Source organism: Aulonocara stuartgranti (genome assembly GCF_965226115.1).
Source record: "Aulonocara stuartgranti genome assembly, chromosome: 15".
NCBI lineage: Eukaryota > Metazoa > Chordata > Actinopteri > Cichliformes > Cichlidae > Aulonocara > Aulonocara stuartgranti.
The window spans coordinates 20,486,219-20,499,859 of record NC_138951.1 but is presented as its reverse complement, the minus strand read 5'-3'; the positions used below and the strand labels follow the sequence as shown (position 1 = coordinate 20,499,859).

At 39.4% G+C, this 13,641-nt stretch overlaps 1 protein-coding gene across 6 annotated transcripts in view; it reads right to left on the bottom strand.

Moving 5' to 3' along the window:
- The window catches only part of fam184ab (family with sequence similarity 184 member Ab), a 216,016-nt gene that overhangs the window by 17,622 nt on the left and 184,753 nt on the right, over window positions 1–13,641 (bottom strand). For all 6 annotated transcript variants that reach the window (XM_082504918.1, XM_082504923.1, XM_082504919.1 and 3 more), the window contains exons 17-18: window positions 12,815–12,999; window positions 7,739–7,885 (exon numbers count right to left, since the gene is read on the bottom strand). In XM_082504918.1, the coding sequence (XP_082361044.1) occupies window positions 7,739–7,885; window positions 12,815–12,999 (332 nt within the window). The remainder of the gene's footprint in view (window positions 1–7,738; window positions 7,886–12,814; window positions 13,000–13,641) is intronic.

Genomic DNA, 13,641 nt, shown 5'->3' with positions numbered 1-13,641 from the left:
CATGATTTTTTTCATTTTAGTAAGCTTCACATTTTATATATTGATGGGTTGGAGGAAAATAAATCAAGCACCCATCTTTTAACAGCTAAATTTGAGCTTTTAAGTATTTAACATAACAAAAAAATAAAAAAATAAAATGGCAGTAGTGATTGCTTTCTTTAGGCCAGCTTCTCTTCTAGATAAATTGCAGTCACTCCAAAGAAAATCTGGCATTGGAGTGGAACAGCCAGTGGAGCTCATCCAAGTGATGCTGATAAAAGCTGATCTGCACTTTCGTCAGATATTAGCTCTGCTGTTGTGCTGGTACTTTTGAGTTTATCAGACAGGCGATTCATCATTTTTTTTCCTGTTTGCCAAACATTTTCTGCTGCTCAAGTAGGAGAATATCTACAGTATGAACCAAACTAAATTCTGGTTGCTGCTTTGTATTGTTCAAGTGCAATAATCACTTTAGGGATCTAGAGTAAATTCTGAACACGAAAGTAAAAATATGAAGGAAAGGAGCTTGAGGCTGTTGCAGTCTTTGTGTTTTGAAACTGGATGCTACGAGCAAGGGGCAGAGAAAGGACATAACCTCACCCTACAGCACACCCATTATCTTCTTTTTTTGGCTTTAATAGTAATTATCATTTAAAAAATTAAAGTCAAGTTGTATTCAATGAGATATGAAACTTGCTTTGCTTTGCTTTGTCTTAGCTAATTAACAACGTCTTTAGAGATATGTGGGCCTCATAGGGTCACGTCTATGCTCGCCTTTTTCTTTTTTGTTAGGCAAAATATAGCTGATGTTATTGTGCTAATCTTTATTTAAGAAAAATTCAAGTTGGATCCTTTTTTACTGTTAATAACTGATTATCTATCTATCTATCTATCTATCTATCTATCTATCTATCTATCTATCTATCTATCTATATCTGTGTTCAAGCAGACTGAGTTGGTGCTAAAACAGCTCTTCCTCTGAGCAGGAGCACACTGAGGCCAAGTGTTTAGTGACCAGCTATTTTGTGCCTGAGTACCACAGCATCAGCAACCCTTCGCTGAGCAGAAGGACCCTCAGTCACACCCACAGGAAAAGCAAGGGAGCGCTGTGCCACCAGTGGCATTTATCTCATTTTCAGATTTGTTTCAGATCACACGGACAGACGGTTTCCAGCTTACGGACAAACACACACACACAAAACATCATGACAACCTGCAGGGAGAAAATCCGCTGCATGGTTAAGCTGATAAGAGACGCTGGACAGCCACGACTGCTCCAATATGTCACCAGCAAACCTGCAACACTGTGTTCATGTGGATTTTCTGGAGGTGCTTCATCTTCTTGGTGAAGGTGAAGTCTGTGATAAGATGATGACTTAGAATCTCTCAGCAAGAGTCTGAGGTTTCAGGATTTCAAATGTCCCAAAAACAGAAATGAGAAATGGTCAGGAGGGTTTCTGTTATCTTTGCCACCTTCTTATCATGTCTTGACCTTTTCTCTCATAGCCGCTGTTGACACACCACATTCATGCTACTCACACCACATCAGCAGCTGAACGAACAAATGCATGACCCACTCATGTTGTTGCACTGGTCCATGTGCACAGTGTTAACTCTGAATAGTTTCAGCTGTGTGGTTGCAGACACAAACTACTCATTAAGTGAACATTTTTCCCTAGTTGGTTTAAACTTTGTAAGTACAATAATATACACCAAGACATACAAATACAAAAATGTCGTGAGAAAAATGAATGAGAAACTGAAGAGTCATTTCGAAAACTCACTGTGCATTTATGATAGAATATGGAGATATAAAGAAGCACTCATCAAAGAAAACGTTAAAAATAGAAAAGAAGGCTAAAAGAGAAATGAAGGAAAGATCCAAAAGGTCACATTAAGCAGCTTTCATACTGTATGCTTGATATTTTCTCTATAAAGACTTTATAGGAGGCAGAGTTTTATCTACGGCAGCCAGAGACAGCTTGATCTTTAAAGGAGCAGTTTGATTTGTTTGGTCGTGCAGCAACAAAATTTGTTTTCTCTTTGAGAAGAAATTGGTGTTTTGAGACTTGCAGGGGGTTTTCTGCAGGATCCTTGGAGTCTTTTTCAATATTGCATTGCTAATGTTGCAGAAAGCAAAACCTCTGCGATATTTACATACAGTTTAATATGTGTTAATTTGAGAACTGGTGTTGAAGTGTTAGACAGTAATTATGCTTATGGTGCCGCTATCATGGTTCTGGATTCTTTTGGTCTCATTTTTATTTAGTAATCTTTTCTTTCTTTCTTTTTTTTTTAAATACACTACCTGCGTTTATTTAACAAGTCAGTCCCCAGTATATACAGTATGTGGACAAAAGTGCAGGGCCACTTACATATTACATCTACAGGATCTGCTCATCCATGGAAACCATGCCATGAAGCTCCTGGCATACAGTTTTTATGCTGATGTTAATCCCAGAGAAGATTTGGAGCGCTGCAGTGTTTGAGTCAGCAGAGTGTTGGCAACTTTTACACATTATGCATCTCAGCAGATAACACTCTGTAACTTTACATAGTCTTTGCAATACTACTACTTTGGACCTAAGTTTTGGACTAAAGATCTAGATTGTACTCTTCTTCCTGGTGTCCTGGAATTGAGTCCCCTCCCTTTGTGAATTTTTCCAGTCATGATGTACGACCTCAGCTGGAAGGCTGCTAATACGACTGCAGACATGACTACAAACTGAAAAATCCTAACTTCATAAAAACAAAAACCCCGCAGGCGAGCTTTTAAACTCCCAGAGGACCGAGCAACAAGGTGCACAGGCAGAGAGCAAAACACTGAAATATTCATGAAAACTAAACAGTGCAGCAATTTCAGGGGATATTTAGAGGGAGGGTAAAGCTGTCGCGTCATCACAGTGATTAATTAGGAAGGGACACAGCTTGTTAAGATAAATCTATGCTGTACTTAATTAGATGACAGAAAGTGGATTATCTAAGAGGAAAGCCCTAGAAATGCATCTTTAGGGACTTGAGTGAAGACAGCAAATCAGGAAGTTTTCCTGACTTTATTAAAGTAAAATTCTTACCATAATAACAAAAAACAAAAAACAGCCTAGAATACATCTGTAACCTAAATTTCCTGCATGGACTACAAACCTTGTGCCCTGATAATGATGTAGATGGTTTCATGTTTTTTCTCTTTGGTAAGGGTTCATTAAGAAGCAAGGCTGGGTCTGATTTCAGATAGATTTAAATGGACTAAAATGAGTGTAATTCAGAAAGAAAAAAAAAATCTAAAAAGTTTATTTGAACTCAACACACAACCACTGATCACAAATTTCAATACATTAATCTCTAGGATCAGAAAAAACAACAGGCAGAAACCACAAAAAAACTGACACTGAAATGTGATGCAACTAAAGTCAAGCCTTGAGATGGGATTATTTTCTAAAACACTTTTGTGGCATCATTTTTAAGTTTTTGATTAACTATTATTTAATCTTAAATAAAAGAGAAACTAAGAAGATCTTAACTTCTTGCTTTAATTTTTGCCACATGAGACTGTGGCAGGTTTAGTTCATGGAAACACTTAATTCGTAAGACATGTTTTTTTTCTCGAATGAATGCACTTTTCCCCCCAAAGTTAAATAATTGTGATCTCAATACTGACCAAAAAAATGTGGGAAAAGCTTGATTTTCAGAATTGTTGTACACTCGCTGGCCACTTTGTTACACCTGCACACCTGTTCAATTGCTTGTTAACAAAAACGTCAAATCAGCCAATCACATGGCAGCAACTCAATGCATTTAGACATGTACACATTTTCAGTTCAACCTAAAGTTCAAACTGAGCATCATAATGAGGAAGAAAGGTGATTTGAGTTTGTGGCATGGTTGTTGGTATTTCAGAAAGCGCTGATCTGCTGGGATTTTCCCATACAACCATCTCTAGGGTTTGCAGTGAATGGTCTGAAAAAGACAAAATATCCAGTGAGCGGCAGTTCTTTGGATGAAGATGCTTTGTTGGTGTCAGAGGTCAGAAGACAATGAGCAGAATGCTTCTAGCTTGATAGGAAGGTAAAAGTAACTCAAACAACCACTCGTTACACCCAGACTGGGTGGCACTCCTGTCAGCTAAGAACAGAAAACTTGCCTGGTCTGTTGAGTCTCGATTTCTGCTACAACATTTGGATGGCATAAACAATATGAAAGCATGGATCCTGCCTGCCTTGTATCAATGAATACCAAGTGAACATTGTTTAAATTTCACAGCTTAACGGGAATATTTGGTCATCCCACTATAACCATAGTGTACCCATCTTCTGATGGCTGCTTCCAACAGGATAACACACCATGTCACAAATCATCTCAAACTGTTTTTTTCCCCTGATTTCTTCAGCAGACAAACCAGCAGCAACTGTACAATCCCATCATGTCAATATGGACTCAGATCTCTCAGGACTGTTTTCAGCATCCTGCTGGATCTATGCCATGAAGCACTGAGGCAATTCTGAAGGCACAAAGGGGGTCTGTGAAAGAGCCTGAAATGCCAACCTTATTTTTTTCCCTCATGTTGTTGCTGTGCAGGTCAAAGCAATCATTTCTTTTACTATCTTATATGTGCCTATCTGTCAATGTGACATCATGCATTCAGACTTGCGCTGTAACAAAAGAGATAAATGTCAGACAGCTGCTGTAACGCTTCACATGCGTTCAGATACTGTTGGATTACAGGAAAAGGGTGCAGTGTGTTATGCAAGATAATGTTGAAGGGTGGATGCAAGAACTGCCCATTCAGGGTGATTCGGGTGAATTCACACTGTTCATCTGTGACCCAGCAGGTGGCGCTGTGCTCTCAGCAGAATCTGAGTAAAAGGAGGTCAACTCTAAAGGGTAGAGCTAGCTCGCTACATGTTTCCTGATGGTCTCTGGACACACACACACACACACACACACACACACACACACACACACACACACACACACACACACACACACACACACACACACACACACACACACACAGCATGTCTCCGTATGAATTTTCATTTTTCATCTCCCTGTTTTTTATCAGTGTTGCTTTCTCTTCACAGATTCGGTTTCATCTCTTTCCTTCATGCTTTGACATCACAGATCGCCCACCAACAGGAAGATTACCTTAAAATTCACCTTATTTTTACACCCACTCTTCTAAACATCTTCTCCAGTTTTCTCTTTCAGCTTTTATACCACATCTCAGTCTCTGTTATCTATCTTCCTCACATCCCCTCAGCCTCCTTTTTTATTTTCCTCCTATACATACATTCATCACTTACAATTCACCCAACATCTCACTTGACCTCTCTTGCCTACAGTATCTTCACTGCATGTCATCAGTAATACAACTCTCCCTCTTCATCTGCAGTAATAAAAAAAACCCCACACGCATACATTTCCTACCACTAATGAGGTCCTTTAACCCCTTTCATCAATTCTTGGCGGTCTAAATGTCTTTGATCCACATCTATACATCAACTCTGATCTGTGCTCAGAGTTCTTCGACTGAGTAACTTCTAATTTACAGCATACTTAAGGACTCAGAGGACTTATGCTTTAAAGGAGGCAATAATTTACATTTCTTTTTGTTTTATCACCATGCTTGAATTCTCAACTTTATTCAGTGTATAAAGAGTTTAGCTGAATGCCTCATGTTATGAGACTTCAATTGGATGAAGTTGCAGTTTTTCAGGGTTGAATCTGGTGGTGAATCACCCTCTGAAGTTCTTCAGTTTCACATTGGAGAACAGAAAAGCTGCAGCAGTGTGATGTTAACCCTTGACACTCACCATACAATATAATTTATAGATTAGAAATGATTACAAGTTGTATTTTATTACAGGAATGATTCACTGTAGGACTAAAATTGCTTTTGGGTTAATTTGCTCATGTCAGGTTTAAAGGACTTCCTCCAGTGGAGTTAATTCCCATAGACTCGTGTGTTAAAAGTCCCATGGGGGTGGGGGGTGGGGGGTACTTATTAAGCTCACTGATCTTAACCTTTTGACTGTTTGTGGTGTTGGAGCCTTTTGGAACATTTTTCATACAATTAATAGTGTCTGAGAAATAATATGGTCTACTTAGCTTGTCTCTTACTTAGCACTAAGTAGCTGTGTTTTGAATGCTCAATTTAAGCAGAATACCTAAATATGTACCAGTCTCTTTAACATTTAAAGGTGCAAATATGGTCACGACTCCAAAACCACTGAAAAAGGAGAGTCAAAACACCACTTGATTGAGTCAAGGTGAACAGGTCTAGATCTGATTTGCTGTGGATGATATCGTGGCAAAGTTCAGCTGGTGAATTAAAACAGCCAATGTTAGCATGGAAGACCAGGATCTGAGACACGGCCTGGAGCTTTTCATGAATAGATTTCACATTGATTGGACTGGCTAAGTGCATATGTAGGTCCACATGGGTGGCACGTCAAGACCCAGATGATGTACTCTTTATGTTCATAAAATATAGTAGGAAACATCTTCTTTTTTGTACAAAAATCTTTCATGCCTACTAAATTGATGGAATTTAATATAATTTAATATCAGGGGCACTAGCAACACACAGACCATGCTGAGTATACGTAAAGGATTCAATATATTTGGGATTTACAGTTTGGAAGTGTTTTTTTTGGATGTTTGAAATAGTACATTTGATGGCGTTGACATGTCATGATTTTTTTGTGTAAAAAAAAAAAAAAAAGTTTGTTTGTGTAGTTGGACTTCAGCCTTAAACTCCAGGTAGGATACTGGTGACACTGGAGATATATAGAAGGTTTCTATTTTTGGACTGAACAGCTCATGTACAGTGATGTTTAGATGAAGAGAGCAGACTTTACATTTACTGTCTGTGTGAAGAAGACGTGCTGATGGTGCAGGCAGCACAGATCCATTGTTATATGACAGTTTCATTAATTTAGAATCAGCTGTCTCATACTTCCAAGACAGGTCTGGGCGTTGCTCCTTAATTAAATTGATTCCATATACAGATGTGAGAGTGTGAGAGTGTGGATAAAGGCACATTACAGCTTCTACACGTGTAATCCGGAGCGCTATATTGTGCTGGCGTTTGTGTTTCTATTTTGCCAGCCTTTGATTCATGGATTATCATTTCTTTTTGTGATCTGTTTGTGTTTTGGAGACTGAATACATTATTTCCAGATGACTGCAGCACAGGTAAATATTGCAGGTGCACTCATTGCTTGAAGCTTGCAGTAAATCTCTCATGGTGCCGCCGCTTACGGTTAGGCAGTTTCGTTACGCACTGTTGTGCTCAGCGCAGTGATTAAAAATTTATGACACGCACAATGTGATTGGCTGGGAAGAAAAAAACTCGTTGCACTTTATACTCCATTCCACCTGGCCAAAAAGGAATAAAGGAAGTCTATGCTTTAAGTGTCTCATTATGAAGTAGTGACTGCACTGCATGAACAAACAGGAAACCCACATTTTTTTTTAAAGACTCCCCAAATGTGAAAAAGAGCATTTGTCTAAAAAACAAAGTTAAATCTGTAGAAGAGATCTGACTGTTGCCTCTACTGTTATTTTCCCCAGAGACACCCAGTCTGTTTATTAGGATATAGTGGGATATACTTTAATGCTCGCACTTGACCCTGGCAACGCAGAATGACATCATCTACGATGAATAGGCTGACCTGCACTCAGAATCTGTTAAGTGTTACTCGTCTGCAGCTGTACAGCTGTTTAAAGGCATATAGTTTTTAAAATGTGTACATACAGTATCTGAAGGGCGGAGATCTTGTCTTTGAGCAGTTCCTGGGCTTTGTTGAAATCTGACAGCATGTTCTGCGTCTCCCTGCTGTGGACGGCGCTCAGCTCGGCTAGCTCCCGCTCGTGTCTCTTTGTCAGCTCCTGCTCATGAGCCCTGAGGAACGAGAAGAAGAGTCAGCCGACAATTTGAAATAGCATTTAAGATTTTTTTGCATGCAGTGTCCAACTCACTAAAATACTGCCATCACACCAAATGTGAGATGAAGTTTTCACACTGCCTTCGTACACACAGAGTCTATGCAATGAGACAAACTGACACAAATTTGCACCGGGCGATGTGAACGGAGCCAAATCTGCATTTGTACTATTTAAAATATAAAACCCATCAGCCGGGATTCTCCTGAAGCTACAGACAATCAGAAATGAAGGACAATCTTGCTGATGCCATTAAGGAGCAGCTGGAGCCGCTTCAGCTTTGCAGGACTTTCTGGCAACTTAATTCCCACTATCAGTTGTGTTCCATGGATTCGATTTTAATAGAGAGTATTTTCTGGTGTATGAAAACTTGCCAGTAGTAGAAACAGCAAACAGTGAATCAACAGTTGACCTTTGAATCATAAGAGCCAACATCCTGTGGCCACAGCAGAGGTTCAAGACAAGTTTAGCTGTTTGCTGGCAGACATAGGATGTAGATAAGTGCACTTGTGGTTTTCTTGTCTCTCAGTATTGATAACTTGGGTTTGCACTGGCTATGTTTAGTGTCCGGGTGGGATGTGCCAGAGATACTGTGGCTCGAGAGTGCTAACCACTGGCCCACCATCACCATAAACATCAAATAACCATGACCTAAATAGGAGGAATAGGAGGATTCTGCCAATGCTGACTGGGTGGCAGGTGTTAAACTCATACACAGTTCTGGTTTCTGGTCTACAGGGATACAGCACACTGAGGAAGTAACTGTCTCTTCCTGTTTTTGTAGGTTTTTTTGGCATATTTGTCAACACTTACATGTCTCAGATCATCAAACAAGTCTTAATATTAGACAAAGATAACCCGAACAAACAGACATTTTCTTTGATGATCTGAAGCATGAAAACGTGCCAAGAAGGGTAGAGCGCAGATACTTTTTAAATGGTATTATAGATGCTTAGTCTCACCAACGGTGATGAAAAACACAGAATTACTTGCAATATTTTAGCTCCGTCTAACGTGATTCCGCTTTTTGACTCAAACCCAACCCAAATATCAGATCGGTGCGCCCCTACAGCACCTCAGAGCTGTTGCCAATTAAAAGAATCATGATAATGACCGAAAAAACAATTAATTATAATTGCATTATATCGCACTGTTCACTTTTAATTAACAAAAATATTAAGTATATCCCATGTTTCACATCACATCATGTTTCACTTTGCTTGATCACAATTTAAGCTCTGGGATAAAGTGCTGTTTGCTGTAACTCAGAGGTAATAGATTTATTTTTACTCTTTAATATGTGAGGTTGCACTTTAAGACTTAATCAGGTCCTGCAGACTCTCTCTCTCGCTTTGTATTTTTCTCCCAGGACGGGCAAAACATAATGGATTGCTCCAGGGAAATGTTAGTGAGATAAGAAAATCCAGAGACGGATGCACGGAATGAATTCCTAGAACATAATTTCATGACAAACACATAATTAATTTAAAATCATAATGAAACTGACATGTATGAATATTTAATAAAAAAAATACTGCAAAACATGTGCACAGCAATATTTGAAGACCTGGACAAGGGGCAGGATGATAAAAGAGGATAATGAAATGAGGGGAATAAAAAAACAAAACAAAACGAGTTGATGAAAGCGAGGAGGACGATGGAGGGAGAAACATGGATGCTCGTCTGCCTCTCATTCTGACTGGGCCAACTCTCCCCGAGGGGCGCACGTCTCATCTCCCGCTCTCTGCTTCCTCTTTATTTATTTATCAGTCTATTTTTATCCCCGTGACCAGGATTCAGACGGGGCGTTACGTAACAGGAGAAGAAATGTGCTGCGCAGAGAGCGATGACGTGCATATATAAAGGCAAGCGGCACACAAATTAACAGATAATAATAATGCACCACGGGCGCATTTAAAAATACAGTGTGATGGATGCTAATGAGTAGCCGGACCACATTACTCATATAGCACTTTAAAAATTCATGCCATGCCGCAGGGACAACACGATTATAGCCCACATTTTGCATTACCCAAAATAATCTACATGTCTTCTAATCAATGGGCTCCTGACACTGGTCGAGAGACAGAGGCAGACTAAAGAGACGGATTTGCTTCTTTCGGGCTTTTCTTTCCTCCCTTTTATCTTTTGGTGTATTTTCATCACTCAGGCTCGGACAGAGAGGGATTGCAGAAACTATCGTCATCCAAATATAATAAGAGAATTCAAATTCAGACACATGTGCCGATGACAGGCCCACTGCGGGCGTTTTTGTGTGTTCTAGGCGACAGCGTGTACACGCCAAAGCTATCCTGAAATGTCACTGACAGTGTGGTGCTAATGTTTTTAAAGGAATAGTGTGACATTTTCAGGAAGGCAGCTTTTCTTCTTTTTTTTTTTTTGCTTTAAATGCCACATTCAGCATCATCTCAGATGGTTTTTTTTGCATGGATTAAAGAAATAAGATGTGACGTTTGTAGTTTTTTCCCCAAGAAACAAACTGTTTAATGTTGCTGTTTACTGCTCTGAGCTAAAAGTCTAGATCAGCATTTTAGGAAATATGCTTATTTACTTCTTTAATATGTATATTAGGACATTCTATTGCTTACTTATGAAGTTGAAAATTGCAGTTAGTTCAGATTAGCATGAAGAAAGCAACATCTAGCTTGGCTTTCCCCAAACTTCAAAAACGGGTATTGCCCTCAAATAAAGCAGATTTAACCAAAAGATGTAATCATTACGAAATGTGCAGAATGTGCAAACACATCATAACAGAAAACATTAATAGGCAGGATGGCGGTTCAGGTCTACCCTGGACATTTCCCTGTCCAGCATGTTCTCCCTGTACTTGCAGGGTTTCCTGTGTGCTCTAACTTTCTGTCATAGAGCAAAACCAAACATGTTAGGTCAGGATCCAGCCACACATGCCTAGAGACTAGGGCTGCCACAAACGATTATTTTGATAGTCGACTAGTCACCGATTATTTTTGCAATTAGTCGACTAATCAGATCATGCATCCATTGGACGTAAAACGTACAGCTTATTGCACCAGCATGCAACTGCTCTTATATAACTATCATTAGCTTACAGCTTTAAGTGTTTAAGGTATGTGCTAACTAAAAATGAAGACAAGATGATAGTTTATTAAATGTAAATGAAATTTGCAGATTGTTTCCGTGGAATTTAATAAACTCAGCCGTCTGCTCCTTGCTATCTAAAATATAACGGGACACCGGAGTAAATTCTCGAGCATCTCACACTTCTGATAATCAGCTGTCTGCTTGACGTTTATTCAGCTGTGTAAAAACTATAACTTTAATCTCAGCCAAACCGATTTACTCAGGAACAAATAAAATACTAAAAAAAGCCAAACAATAACATTTTTAAGTTATCTAAGTGACTTATATATGTTTAACCTGAGTAGCAAAAGACGACGGTGAGTTTGAAAACGATTTGCCGGGAGTCCGGTGTTCTCGCCGGCTCTAGTAAGCCTTGAACCCCGGCTCGCTATCAAGCTGGTGGGTAACAGACGTCTCCGAAAACGTCGGAGCGCTTTTGAAAATATGCGGTTTCTTGATAAACTGAGCAGATATTTCAAGTTTACACAGCTACATTCTCGCCCGAAAATATGTTAAACGTTTATTTTGTGACCCAGAAAATAAACGTTTGCCGCCACTGTTGGAAACTGAGCAGGGCCGTGCTATGAATTCTGGGATAGGTTGGGCCCCGAAGCAACCAATCCTTCAAATATGGGGAAGGGCACATTTGTTGGCCGCATTTGTCGGAGTCTTAGAATTTGGACAGTCTTCGTCGTGTCGCTGTAACATAATCGGCCTACAAATGCAGGCACAGGAGGATGCGCTTCCAGAATTTGAACACAGCTGCGATACCGGACACTGCTTCTTCTTCTTCGGGGTTTAATGGCAACTGTCACATGTCAGTTGCGGTGGTAAGATCTAACTTTTTCTTCGAAGGTAAACCTAACTTTCTGCTAGTAGTTGGCATCCATGCTAACCACCAGTAACCACAGCAGACAGCTAATGACCAAATCAACTTTGTGATTGATTTCATATTACAACATCCAGCAAACACTCGACTGGTCTCTAGGTCTGTGCGTCCGAGGTATGTTATATGTGGGTGTATTAATGAATGTGCCTGAAGTGGTTTGAGTACTAAGAAAGACTAGAAAACCACAATATGAATAAATGCCAACCCACATAACATAAATGTCAAGCTTCTAAGACTGATTATGAATATTGTGAACACATGCCAGCTTTGCTTTCACGCTCAGCTCTGCAGATTGTGCTTCAACCAAAACCTAAATTCCTCATTTTTAAAAGTCAAACTCAAAATTGATTCAACAGAAGATTCTAAATGGAATCTGAACCGTGCACTGTAACTGCTTACTGCCAAAAACAGACACAAAAAGAAAGAAAAATAAGGCACTCAAACAACCATCGCTCTAAAATATTCAGCAGTTTGGTTGCTAGGTTACAGTAAAGGATAAGCTTCACTGTGAAGATGCAGTTTTGTTTTTTTCTTTTCTGTGTTTTTGAGATATTTGGACGTGCATGTGTGTGAGAACTGTTCAAAGTGCAAGTTTAACGATTCATTTTTCGGCCACACAGAAACATGATACAAAAGAAAAAAAGAGGCATATTCAGAGGAGATCAGTCACAAAGGTAGAGGATTAAGCAGTCTAATGTAAATGCAGCAAACAGTAACTTAATGTTGACAAAAAGAAAACAATGTTTAGTTAGACTCTGGAGCGGTAGACGAAACCAATTTGCTGTGAACGTGTTGAGAAAACGCGTTTTTCCTCCCTGTGAAGTAAAGTTTGACCGCAGGTTTTCACTTCAGTGCTACACAATGAACACTGAGTCATACCGGATCTGCTGATTGGCTTCACTGCGGATCTTGAGCACCTCCTTGCCCTTCAGCTCCAGCTCTTTAGTCAGGGTGCTGATGTTCTCGTTGAGCGTGTGGATTTGGTGGTCCAGCTGAGCGATGTGGTTCTTCCTCCTCGTCACCTCCTCCTGCAACTCGGAGATCCGGCCCAACAGCTCGCGTTCCTGTGAAAAGAGAAACAATAAAAATCAGCTCTGAAGAGATGAAGGATGTAAAGGTTTAGCTATAAGGCTTGTAATGTTGATTTTAAAGCTTATCTATATGGTAGAATATTTTGGAAACTACACTTTAGAATTTTTTAAAGTTGGTTATTTCGAACATGTTTAACACCTTGAGAATATTTTTTAAATCCACCATTAGGGTGAAACTTTTCAGATGAATAGGTGAATGCTGAACACAGCTGAATGAACAAAAATGGCTTTACCACGATGAAGCAATCATCCATCAGTGAACACAACGCAGATAGCAACAAAGCCTCTTAACGAATATAGTGAACAGCATTTTATCTTAAGTCCTAAATTTATGCAGGACTTTAAATAATCTGGCTTATGTGTCTTGATTCAATTGTCAAAACCCTTTTCAATGTGTCCATAATTTCACATCCTTAAGAAGCTCACAGAGCCGAATTACAGCTTTTATCAAAAACTGAACATATGTTTTGACATAAGTCTGTTGTATTTACTGTATTTTCTCAAAAAGCAACAGAGACTATTTATCTCAAAAACAGAAGACTTGCAGCATCTTGTATTAGAGGCAGGTTTGGTATTTCTCACAAACTGTTCAAACCTTCTGTTTGCAGACAAAAG